At 38.7% G+C, this 13,515-nt stretch overlaps 1 protein-coding gene across 3 annotated transcripts in view; it reads right to left on the reverse strand.

Annotated features, from left to right (window-relative positions):
- Positions 1-3,890: 3,890 nt before the first annotated feature.
- SLF2 (SMC5-SMC6 complex localization factor 2) overlaps positions 3,891-13,515 on the reverse strand; it is a 38,869-nt gene continuing 29,244 nt past the window's right edge. For 2 of the 3 annotated variants that reach the window (XM_081074677.1, XM_081074678.1), the window contains exons 18-20: positions 11,385-11,471; positions 9,367-9,435; positions 3,891-7,145 (exon numbers count right to left, since the gene is read on the reverse strand). In XM_081074677.1, the coding sequence (XP_080930803.1) occupies positions 7,110-7,145; positions 9,367-9,435; positions 11,385-11,471 (192 nt within the window). In that variant the 3' untranslated portion in view covers positions 3,891-7,109. The remainder of the gene's footprint in view (positions 7,146-9,366; positions 9,436-11,384; positions 11,472-13,515) is intronic. The other variant, XM_081074679.1, reaches the window with a different exon arrangement.

A 13,515-nucleotide genomic window follows, 5' to 3' on the forward strand; every position in this document is an offset into this window, starting at 1 on the left:
GGCCCGAGGGGCTGTCCTTCTGCTCTCTGCCTAGGGAGCAGAGGGACACATCAGGTGAAGACCAACCAAGCTTTGGAGCAGCTCTGAACACAGAACAGGGTCTTGATTCTCAGCTCAAAGGCCTGGTCCTTCAGTCTGAGGAATGGGTGGGTGAAGGTGATCAGGCCTAGAGGGATGAAGTAACAGCTTGACCAGAAGTGCACAGAAAATGCTGTTTTTTTCTGGATAAATAGCCCACAACCTGTCCACTCCAACAAATCTTAGCTGTACCCGAGGTGCGCTTCCTTAGGGACTGGGTCACTCAGACATCTGCCTTCCCTTCCCCCTCATCTTGCACATGATTCTTGCTCCAGATCTTTCCGTGAACTCCGCCTAGGCAATAAAATATCCTGTCCTTCCTGAGCTCAGTCATCTGACTCATCGGCAATCTAGGAAGCCCCCTCAGAATCAACTCCCCGACTAGGATGGTCCTCCCAGGCGTCTTTAGCCCTGCAGTTTCCCCTCAACTCGTGCCATGCCTCCTTCCCACTGCCTGTTAAAGATCCCTTTAGGGTTTGACTCAAATCCCAGCTCTAGCCGTGACCTGGCCTGATCCTCTCTCATCCATGAGTGCTGATATGGGCCCAAGAGCAGGACTAAAATGATGAGGGCCAGGGGGACATAGGTAACTGACTCTTGCATGTTCCTAGGAGTCTGCGCTCTGGAGGGACAGAGGGTGGGGAACAAACAGATGAGCACTGGCCTGAGAGAGGGGGAACAAGATTTGAGTGGCTCTATCATTATTTAACTGAAGGGACCCTGGGAAAGACATGTCATCCTTCTTTAATGAGTTCCCCAAAGCTTAGTTCGGCACTTGATCATATCCAATCTCGCCGTTTGGGCTGCTGTGTGTGAGTGCAGACTGCTAGACAGCAGGGCCCACATCACACTTCCACCTACCTCCGCACGCTGCAAACAGGATGTGTGGTGTATGTGGAGGGGGAGGTATCTGGAGAGAAATGTGTAAAGTGCATGTGACACACATTTACAAAGAGTGCCCAGCTTCATTTTTTAAATTCGGGGATTAGTAGCCTCATGTTATAGATGGGAAAACAGGCTTTTTCCTTGAAATTATTCTTATCTTTACAGAGAGGACAATCAGGAGTAGAAAAGCCTGAGCAGAGGGAAGCAGGGTAAGCCTGGAGGGGTATTTTCAGAGCAAAGGTGGAAATGCGCAGGTTTGTGTTGGGGGAGTAAACAGAAGGGAAAAGGCCTGAGAGGAAGGTGTGTTTGGTGTGATGACACGGGAGGACTCCTAGTGGGAAATAGAAGGGGAAAGTCAGCAAGGAATGTGGAAAAGATCACACAAGAAAATCCCGAATGAGCTGATGGATTGAGTAAGGAAGTCCAAGCTGGGAAGACTGGGAAGGCATGGCTAAGAACAATAAATCTGCAATCCTTGTGGCAAAGTGGGTTGGGGGTGACAGTGGATGAAGGGCAGGAAGACTGCTAGTCTCACAGTACCAGACAGGAGAGAAGTTAAACTGCAAGAAGCCCGGTGGGCTAAAGGACCCAGCTCATGTTATCACAGAACTCACAGTGCCGGCTTTAGATAACTCAAGAGGTGGCAAGTAGGCCAGTGATTTGGCGGTAGGTTCAGCATCCCATTTACCTGTACTCTATGAGGCAAGCCTTTCTCCTCTAAGGTGCTCTGATGGCAGACTCAGACCGCACACATTTTCAAATGAACAAAATGTGCAATTCACATTGCTGAGTTCCCCCATGGCACTTGCTAAAATGTAGTTGGGCAGTTACTTTAGTACCTCTGGTAATATAGATTCAGACCACAAGCCATTTCTCTCTGCTGTCCTCCCATGTCAATCTCTGAACCTAATGAAATGATCAGATGTGATGGCAATTAATGGAACTTTCTATAGGAAGCCCCTTTGATTGATAATACTCCTCTTTTGCAAATCAAGCTGATAAAATATGAAGGGAATACTGACTCAAAATCAAACCAAGAAATGAATGCCACTTAGCCCTAAACTTGTGTCCTGGGACAGGCAGCTCATTCTTTGAACAGGTTGTTGCTCATCCTTAGTGTTACCCCCTTTGCTTCACGCAGTGGCTGTGAGAGGATCTCACCTGAAAACCTTCTGGCGTACTTCACAAGCAGACACAAGTGCAGGTTTTGTTTTTGCCAAGCTCTGCTCCCCAAATGTTGCTGAGCGCAGTGCTAGTTGTCCTCAGCCACCTACACACCAGAGTTTGGCTCCAGGCTTTGCACAGAGCAGTGACCTATTATGGCAGGAATCCTAGGTGAAGGGGGTAAGTATGAACTACTGAAACTTGAGCAGAGGTTCCCTGAGGCAAAAGAACTCGGGCTTATTTGTCCTGCTTCCTCTTCACTGTGGCAGCATTTCTGTTCCTGCTTTGCCATCTCCACCTCTGGTTTGCCCAGCATTCTCCCTTTAGGTGGCGTGATCTTTATTTTGGCCACATTACAGCTGAGAGGCTTCTTCAGTAGGGACTGTCACCAGTGCAACAACGCTGTAGTCTCACTGTTCGCAGCCAGTCGTCTTGGACTCAGACCCAAAGCTGGGCCTTCTGGCTTGCCCTCTCTTGACTGCTGCCTGGGGAATGGTTAGCAAGGAAAAGGGAGTATCGGGACAGGTCCACACATGCTAGAGAATCACCACCCACCACCCTTTTCTCAGCTTTAGCATGCTGGGTTTCAAAAAGTCACAAACTTAATTTTTTACTAGCAGACAGAGCTGGACAGAGAAGCCTCTGGGGGCTCTGTCAGAAGAGAGCATATACTACAATTTTAAGAGATATGGTTTGCTCAGATATCAGTGAACCCCAAGTGCCTCAAGATCAATTTTAATTGTTATCTGGGAAGAGCCTCGAATTAGAGCTGAAAATAAACAGCTAGCATTGTGCTCTCCCTATATACCAGGCACTTTGCTAGCACTTTCATGCATTATCAGCTCATTTCATCCCCACGAACTCAGATGGATGGATACCATTCTTACTCCTTTTCATAGATGAAGAAGTAACTTGCCCAAATCGAATGGCTGGTATGGTGAATCTGGGATCTGAAGTCAGGACTAAGGGTAAGGGCAAGGCCCTTAACTTGCACAGGCTGTGCCGCCTGCCTCCCAGTAAGTTCTGAGGCAATGTCTCTTTTGACTGGGCTGTCATTCCTGCCTGTTGGAGAAAAGTGCTCCCAGGTGGCCTCCTCCCTCCTAACTAGGCTGTCAGAAGTGAGAAATACTGGCCTGGTTCTGGAACCCGAGGCTTCTGGCAATCATGCCCAGTCCCTTCTACGAGTTCATAAGAATAGTTGCTCCTGTGAGGTGTCAACCTGTCTTCCCAACTGGCATATCCAGAGCTGTATCTGCCTGGCAGGTTGGAGGTGATCCTAAGCCCTTCCTCGGCATTATATGGCTTCTCCTTTCTTGGCCCTGGGCTGGAGAACAAGGGGCCAGGCCAAAGGTATTCTTCTCCAGTCCTTTTTGCCCAATAACAAAGTATTTTCACCTGGGTACGAGAAGGGACACTGGTTCACTACTGAAGCCTCACTGAAGCCTAACAAGAGTGTCTAGCAAGAGTAGCTACTCAACAGTTGTGGAATGCACAGAGTAAATGAGGTAATGTAAGAATTGAATTCCTGACTGCAAAGTACACAGCAAATTATTAATTGGGTTATAATAAAGTGAACTGTGTACAACTACGGCTTCATGGATTCCAGAAACAGGACACATTAAGCTAAAACATTGGAGAATCCAAAGCAAGAGGAAGAAAGGAAGCAATCAGTTTGAAAACCAGGAGATGTGGCAGCGGAAGAAACAGGACCTTCCAGATACTTAACTATCCCCACTCCCAAACAAATATTACCAAACACATGTTCAAACTGAGAAAAAGCCATTTTAATAAGACACATACATTCATAGGACTTTAAACAAGATCTAGTATAAAATTTAAAAAAAAAAGGAAATCTGCATTTACTTGTAAACTGCCTAAGAGCTGGTGGATTAACTGGCTGACAGGACTGCCCAAGGGAAACAAACACACAGACAGTGAGGTGCCAACACTGTTAACGAGTAAGAAATAACCACCACAGACCATGCTCTACATGCCCAGCCACCTGTCCCATAATCTTGCCTCCTTAGAGACAAATCAGGACAGTCCTTCCCTAATTCTCCAACTCAGTCCCTCGTTAATGGGTCACCTCTTAAATTTTAACTTTTTTAAATTTAAAAATTATTCTTGGTTTAACGACTCCACACATTATTACTGGCCAGTCCCCACCAACTATACTTGTTTTGACAGAAATAAAAATGCAAATGCTCCAACTGAGCCTGGATGACAACATGCCATTTTCTATCTTTTACATCTGGGGAGATTTCTGTGAAGTCGAAAGCCAGCTAGCTAACTTGTATCTGAAAACAAAAATCAAACGCCAACCTTCCAAAAGGTGACAAAGGCACTGCTGCCATCAGGAGATAGACAGGAAATGTACAAATGCTGTTACTTTACTGCTACATAGATGCATTTTGTGCATGGAGAGCCTCTTAACATGATGTTAATAGAATCATATTTTCGGATAACAAGAAAAGCAGGTTAGAAAAGGCAAACAGTTACACACAAAAGCATAAACACAAGTACCTTAATTTTCAGCTTGCAATAAGGGTAATAAGTGTGACATACATATCCAGAAAATTAGACAAGGTGATTTTTGGCACAGTAACACTGCCAAACACACCACCACTCAGTGCAAGCTTTGTTTGCCAAGTCCCAAAAGTGGCCTGACATTCTCTGTGCAATGAACATTTTCTCCCCCACTACCGTCCCATTCACTGGGTGGACAACAGCAGGAGGGAGACAAAGCATGGGGACTCAAGAGGGAAAAGGATAATACTTGATTTGGGAGAAAAACCATGGGCTACTTGTGCTAAAAGAGAATCACAACATTTTTATGAAAACCCAAATGCAAATACTGACTGGAATATGACCTGGAGATTGAAGACATCAACCAGAGTCATAAATACAAGGGCCCAAACCGATGTCTGGCCATCATTTTAAAGGGACAGATGAAGTATTCTTCTCTAATGGAGAAAGAGAATGACAAATAGATATTTTTCTTATTGGAACTGCTAAATAAAAATGTATCAAAGTGGTTTTAAATTTGATGGGCAGTTATCTGTTGAAACTGCAATACAAAACGGTCACTTAAAAAAAAACACCTGAATAACCCACTTGTCCCCGCATCAATGTACACGATTAGAAAATATTTACAAACTGTAATTACAAGCAATATAAGCAGTATTTTATACTTTGAGATTTTGTACACTTTACACAATGCAAAATGAGAAAAATATGAACACTTATAAAATTACACACAAATAATGTATCTACAAAGTATTAAATTACAGAGTGAAAAAGCCCCCCTTGTTGGGCAGATAGATGCCAGAGTTTCAAGCTTCTGTCAAATACAACTCTTTGTATCTATCTCATTAGCCGTCAGTGGCATTTTCTAACAATACCCTTGAGAGGTAGTATCAAGATAATAATACTCTTACCAGTAAACAACACAGAATAAAACTTTTGTTGGTCTGACTCTTGCAGCCTCATTCAGCCAGGGTTCTCAGGAGCTGGACTTAGTCTTTCCTATACAATCTCTAACTGCTCAATTCTTGACATGGGCTCAAAAGTTACTGATGCTATTTTAAATGATAAATTTAAGATAAAATGGTTTTTACTTCTAAGCCTCAATTTAGAGGTAGAAAGCTATTCTTCAAAATTTATTTTCCCCCCCTCTCAAACTACAAACATCAAGTTCAATCCCTTTCCCCTGATCATCTGTCCCCCCACAATTGAAGACCTTTAGAGAGCTCGGGAGAGCAATGTCATCCAAGTCAATACCGAAAGGAAAAGAAGAGCTGGCGTTGTCTTTTAAGAAACAAACCCTCCTTAACGGGACACTTAGTCAACAAAAGAATTTTTCAGTTAGTAAGAGTCTATTACTATCAAAGGCTTCAAAGGGCCCTTGGGCTAAGACCAGCACGTGCACTTCTACTAACCTTCCACCATTTAAACCAAAGGGTGGCTTTCCAGTGTTTAAGAATTTAGAGCAGCTGTGGTTTTCAAGTGCAACAACTTTAAAATACAAGCGCGCACACACGTGTGCACACACACGCGTGCAGTGTCCTAAAGAACAAACAGCATCCAGGTCTCTGCCAAGATGATATACTCATGAAAATAAGGTTTTTGGAAACTTGTCCAGATCTTTAAGCTTTTACAGTATAAACTTCTGTAATATGGCTATCAAGGGGCCAGAATTCTAAGATTTAGCCAAGATTCTAAGATTTAACCAGTATTTAAAAACAAAAGCACTGGAAAGAAATTAAAAACAAACTACGCATGAATGTTCTGGCATATAAACAAAGCCACTGTTTTATAGCTTAACCTCTTCCCCTTTAGGGGATCTGATAATACACCAAGCTTCTGTTTCTCAACTGTTTAAATGTATTTTAAAAACTTAACAGATTTATAATCTTGACTAGTGAAGGAAGACACACGAATTGAAACCTCCGTAGAGTTTACAGGCGTTACAGAACAGATTTATCCTTTTTGTTACTCAACTCAGTTGTACGCTTTTCCTTTGAGTCTTAAAATAACCAAAAGAGAAAGGTAAACTCAACTGGAACTTGGTCTTGGTTTCCATGTCCAACTCCTCAAGTTGGTCCCAACCCTTTCTCATGTATTTTCTATGATTATCCAAGTGCCACAAATACAAAAAAAAAAAAAAAGACAACTGGCTTACAATTTAACAGAGGAGTTAATAGGGGCAGGTTAGACATGCAACTTTATTGGCTGCTTCCACTCCTCCCGTTATAGGATTCTGCTCTTTAAAAAGGCCAACTGCCTTAAACAGATCGCATTTCGTATCTGCTTCAGAAATGGCAATTTCTTCATTACTAGGTTCATACTAGATATTCAAGTGGTAGGTACATCTGCACATTTTCTTAGCATTCCACTGGATTTTGTAGTCATCCTTTCTATTTCTCTAGGAAAGGCTTTTATGGAATTGCTCTTGGTTCATATTTTTGCTGCTGCAAGTCCTGTTAAGAATCTGGTACCCAGAAGTCATGAAGCTGCCCCTAGAAAAGGGAAGGGGGAAAAAAAGGATAAAGGAAAAGCAGATTATGAATTATCTAAAACTTCTAATCATCAGACAATGGGCTTTGATAACAAAAGTAATAAAATCTTTATTATTGTATATTTCTCTGAAAATTCATGGCAATCAATTCAAGTTTCACATTTTGTGGTCTAACAATTAAAAAGTATAAAATAAGTACAAAATAAGTACAAAAGTAGAAAAAGTATAAAATAGGATGTTTTCTCACCAACACACATATGTAGAGAGTCATATTTAAGAATAAATAAAATGACAAGCTGATTAACAAAGTTCTGGCTTTACATTCTTTTCTGTTTTAATGCCACATCAGCAAAGATGGCCAGCGTAAAAAGAAGTCTATTGAGGTTAGAAACAAAAAAACATTAGCTTAAGATTTCTCAAAGACTTCTCTAAAACGGTGTGCATATCTTATGAAGGATACCAATAGCAAAAGAGCCAAAAATGTCATAAAATAGTGAGATTGCTTTTCCTAATTAATCTTCAGTGTCCCTGTTACTTTGATAAAAAAAATAGAAGCAACTTCTAGGCCCTCTCTACTGAAAAGATGGTATCTGGACCAGCAGCATTGGCATCAATCTGAGAACCTGGTAGATACAAGGACGATCTCAGGTCCCAGTCCAGACCTATCAAATAAAAATCTGCATTTCAACAAGTTCCTAGCTAATGCTTATGCACATTACAATTTGAGAAGCATCATTTCAGACAATCCCTTATCAGTTTGTTTGTAAATAAGCGGGATGGCAGACTTAATAGTAGGTAATTAAACAATGCTCCTGTTGAGCAAAGTCTCCTTACCTTTGGTATCTATGACACCAAAAACATAAGTGACAAAAGAAAAAAAAAAAGATAAAACTGGATTTAATCACAATTAAAATCTTTTGTTCTACGAATGATACTATCAAGACAATAAAAAGATGACATAGAATGGGAGAAAATATTTGCAAGTTATATACCTAATGAGGGACTTGTATTTAGAACATACAGAGAATTCTTACAATTCAATAATAAAAAGACAAAAACCCACTTAAAAAGTGGGTATAGGATTTGAATAGACATTTCTCCAAAGAAGCTATACGAATGGCCAATAAGCACATGAAAAGTGCTTATTGGTCATTAGAGAAATGCAAATTAAATTAATGGAACATCATTAGTGATTAGGGAAATGCATATTAAAACCACAGTAAGATTCCACTTCCAACCCCCTACTACGGTAAAAAAAATAGGTAACTTTAGTCAAAAAATAGGTAACAACAAAAGTTGGCAAGAATGTGGAGAAATTAGAAACATCATACATTCTAGTAGAAATGCAAAATACAGCAGCTGTTTTGGAAAACAGTCTGGCAGTTCCTCAAACTATTTAATATACAATTACCATATGACCCAGCAATTCTACTCCCACGTATATGCCTAAGATGTTTTCATTTGAACACATAAGTTCACACAAAAACCTGTACACAAATGTTCATGGAAGCATTATTTGTAATAGCCAGGAAGTAGAAACAACTCAATTATCTATCTAATAAGTGGAAAATAAAATGTAATTATCTCCATACAATGTAGTATTAAGTAGCAGTAGAAAGGACATACATGCTACAACATGGATTCACTTAACATTGTTATGTGAAAGAAGGCAGCCATAAAAGATCACACAGTATGTGATTTCATCTATATGAAAATATAGAGAACAGGCAAATTTATACAGACAGAAAGTCTGTAGTTGTCGAGGGCTTGGGGGAGTAAGAATGGGAGTGCAGGTGGTTTGGGAAAGGGGAGTAACTGCTAATAGGTATGGGATTTTTTTTGGAGTGACAAAAATGTTCTCAAGTTAGATTGTGGTGAAGACTGCACAACTCTGTGCATATACTAAAAACACTGTGCATGTTAAATGACTGAAATGTATATGTGAATTTTATCTCAATTAAGCTGTTAAAGAAATGCTCCTCATAATAAAACCTCCATCTGATGCAATTTAACATTTTAAAATGTGCTCAACCATCCTTGAAATAAATTAATGAACATAAAACAAACAAAAACTAAAAACACATATGCAAGCTACTATACCGGAGTTTTTCGTTTAAGATACCTAGGAGCAAGTCCTCTGTCATACTTTTTTCAAACAGTGTGAAGAAGTACCATTTAGCAAAACGATTAAGAATAAATAAAACTGTTTAATAAAATGACACCTGAGTAGGCCGACAGTTCTGGATTATTTCCTGCCATTTTCCATGTATCCTGGCAACCAAGTCTTTTACCTTAAAAATATCAAAAAGGGGAAAAGGGATCAGATCAAAACATCCTCATCTAAAATCAATTTAATGCTTGACAGAAAAGATCTGATAACTATTACAGGCCCACACCCTTCAACTCAAATTTGATTTTTGTCAAGAAACAGAAAATAATGAACTCATTTTCTGGAGGGGCTTTAAAATCAGTGATTAATAAGACTTTTCTTCATCACTATAAAATACTGAATGTTTAGGATTCCATTTTCCTGTTAGTTACTAAAGATCATCCAGAAAAATATATTTCCTGTCTTCAAGACACCTACACTTTCAACTTGCTGGCTTTTGATCACCCAGACAGAGAAGCTAAAGGGTAGGCTTTGTTATGGGGCCCAAGGCTTAGGTTGTTCCCTGCCAGCTTGTATTTGAAAGACTCAAGGCCACAAAAAATGGTTGTCATTTATTCTTTCCCACATTATCAGAAGACCCAAAATTCACTGTTACACCTCTTTAGGTTTTTGCAAAGCACTATGAATCTTCTTGAAATACCTGGTATATTCTTACATTTGGAGGTTTAACAAGCCTTTGTGTGAAACTCAAACTTTCCTACCACTCCAGAAATTCTCAACTAGCTCTTGAACATAACTGCTTGAGAAAAATGTCTTAAAAGTCAGGAATATTATAGCTACTTTATAAAGTAAATTGCAAGGTCTGATTTTTTTCTCCATTTAGAATTCAGTAGATTCAATTTCTCTGAAACAATCACCACCTTTCTACTAGAGGCTTGTGGAGGGGAACGCAACTCATCATTTCAACAGGACCATCCCCTGAAGCAATTTCCATAGACCTGTATGTCACTCTCCACTCTAAGTAAGAGGAGTCCTGGCACCAATCTATGCCCAACCCTTGGCTTTAAGAAACAAAAAACCTTGGGTGGTCCCCTTTTAGCATGTCTGTCAGCAGTAGCCACTACCACCAAGTTCTACGGGCCAGTAACTCTAGTCAGTGTTCAAAAGAATGTGCTTCTGAAACTATTGTTTCCACTCCAAGGCAAAGAGGTATCCCCAACATGTATTTGAAAATCTGTAATCTGATACAACTTAATTAGTTGCTCATTTTTGTATTTAACTTAAATCTACTAAAATAAATACAGATACTAAATCCAAATGGGCATTGCTGAAATGAATAACATTTACAGCTAATTAATGTAAGATATCAAGTTACACAGATGAAACTTCACATTCTGTGACTATCCCAACACAAAGCTAAAAGATTTGCAATAAAAAAATCCTTAGAAGAAGTTTTTAAAAAGTGTTGTTTAAGTTAGTATTTCAGGAAAAATTGCCAAATCATTTTGCTAATACTAAAGTTGCTTTCCTAACTCTATACTCATATACTCAGCTTTCCTAATGTCTTTGAATATATTAAACCTTTAAGAAAAAAGCTTAGCAAGTTTACTGCTGAATCATTTCCATTCTAGAGCTCAGACTGGGTGATATAGGACTCAGAGATTTGAGGAGAGTTCTTCCTTTAACACATTCTCTAAGAATGTTCAGAGAATAACACCTAGCCAATTTTTTCTCTATGAACTAAACAAGTTTTCAACCATCACAAAATTTTATAACCAGTTTTAAAACTTACGTATTTATTTAAACAAAGCTTTAATTCTTGAAGCTAACTTAAGCATAAAGGTCTTAATTTGTACAGAAGTTTCATTAGTAGTGGAAGAATTTTTCTCCTTAGGTATCAGGAGTTTTAGAATAGAAAATATAGTAAAATTAAAAAATATATTTGCTTTGAGATTTTTTTCCTTTCACTTTCAATCTAGCTAGAAGTACTTAGTAGAAGGTAATTTCAGTTATTAAAGGAGATCTCGTATGTTCTTTTTAAAGAGAGGCTTGTATGCTTCTCTTCCTCAAATGTTAATGTAACCAAAATTAAACAAAAAAACTAACAATATGTAAGAAAAATGAACTTACCTTAGTTCTATAAAACAGTCTTGCATCTTCCCTAATGTCACACTTAACATGCTTTTCCAAAGCCCCACAGAGGTGCACGAAGTGTTTCTGTGCAAAACAAATGTAAGGGATGAAAACAACTCTGAAGCATTACAAATCACTAGAACAATTAACAATCATTTCAAAATCTACCATTCTCCACTTAGCAATTTCTGATGCTAACCATCCAGCATAATAGCAGTAGCAGTCACAGCAGTGAAAGTTGTAACTGCCACAACAATAAGACTGTCATGGTTTATCGCTAATTAATGTAAAAAATAAATACAAAAATAAGTTGTTTTTTGCTATGTATTGAAGCACAATAATGAAAATTAACCCGAGAGCTCAGCCTGTGATATAATGCCCAGAAATTTAAAGAGCCCTTCCTTTAACAAATTCTCTCAGGAAATATTCAAATATACTTTTCCTCTATAAACAAAACAAGCTTTAATAGTAGTTCCTTGAAAAATTAGGTGTCTTTTAAGTTTTGGAAGTAGATAGTCCAAAACAGTCACCCTCATACATATGAGTATATTAAGGTTGAATATACTAAGGTGAGAATGTAAATGGACACTTTTTAGGAAGGAAATGAGATAACAGCTATTTTTAAATAATTGAAATTTGAAAAATTTATAAACTTTGATCTGGCAACTCTACTTCTAGGAATTTACCCTACAGAAATGCTTGCACAGGTTGGTAGAAATATATGAATATATGAATATATTCACGTTAGCACTTTGTGTAATCACAGAAATGTAATATCCATCAATAAGGGTTTTGAAATAATACTTTTTAGATAAAAGCACTAATATCTTAAAGTGAAAAGAGGACAAGTTGCAAATAATATAGTTAGACTCCCTTTTTGTTAAAATTATGTTAGTATATGCATAAATTATGGAGACATTTACAGGAGGGCACTGGATTATAGAAGTCTTTCACTTTCTATCTTATATGGTTGTATTATAATTGAATTTTTAAATAATACTCATTTTTTTAATCAGAAAAAATAATTTAAAAAATAAAGCAAAGATCATGTAAGAAAATTACAGATAGACGACTATATTAGGAAGCAAACAGTTCTATATACAACAGTGTTTATAAAAATGCATGAACCAGTCTTGTGTCCTTTTCATCATGCCTAAGGAGGTATTACATTTTGAAACGGGTTGGATTACCTAAAGCAGGGGTGTCCAAACTGCGGCCCGCGGGCCAACTGTGCCCTGCAATCCACTTTTAATTGGCCCGCAGCAAATTCCAAAAATATATTTAGTTTACTTAAATAAACCAGGTGAGGCAATACGTACTTCACCTCGAGTGAGTGGCCCGGCTGTTTCTGTATTTTACCGCATATGGCCCTTGGTGAAAAACGTTGAAAAAAGTTTGGACACCCCTGACCTAAAGTATGAAACATGAGGAATTAAACAAGAACTTTCCCAGGAGTATGGTAGTATGGTAAGAACAGAATAATTCAAAATGAAAATCTTAAAATGAAGAGGTAATTTGAAATGCATATCCAAAGTACCTGACTTACCATCTACTTAAATTTTAAGGCAAATATTTCTAAAGAAGAAAAAACGTGGAGAAGAGATGGGAACAAACCAGCTGGCCCATTTCGTGTTTGGTGACTTTGATATCTTATTAATATATTACACTGTTGCCAAGTTATTTATGATGGTTAAGTTCCACTCCAATAAACAGAATATTTGCAGACAAATAATTCTTTTCAGTGATGGGGTTGCAAAATTATTATTACTTCCCTCTTACTTTCCAGTTTACACTGGAATTTCTACAGTAGTCCCCCCTTATCCAGTTTTGCTTTTCCATGGTTTCAGTTACCTGCAGTCAACTATGGTCCGAAAATATTAAATGGAAATTTCCAGAAATAAGTAATTCCTAAGTTTTAAATTTTGCACCATTCTGAGTAGCATGACGAAATCTTATGCCATCCTGCTCTGTCCCACCCAGGACGTGAAGCATCTCTTTGTCCAGCAAATCCACGCTGTATACGTTACCTGCCCATTAAGTACTTTAGTAGCCATCTGTTTTCAGATTGACTGTTGTGATATCACAGAATTTGTGTTCAAGTAATGCTTATTTTACTTAATAATGGCCC

Source organism: Rhinolophus hipposideros (assembly GCF_964194185.1).
Source record: "Rhinolophus hipposideros genome assembly, chromosome: 15".
Lineage (NCBI taxonomy): Eukaryota > Metazoa > Chordata > Mammalia > Chiroptera > Rhinolophidae > Rhinolophus > Rhinolophus hipposideros.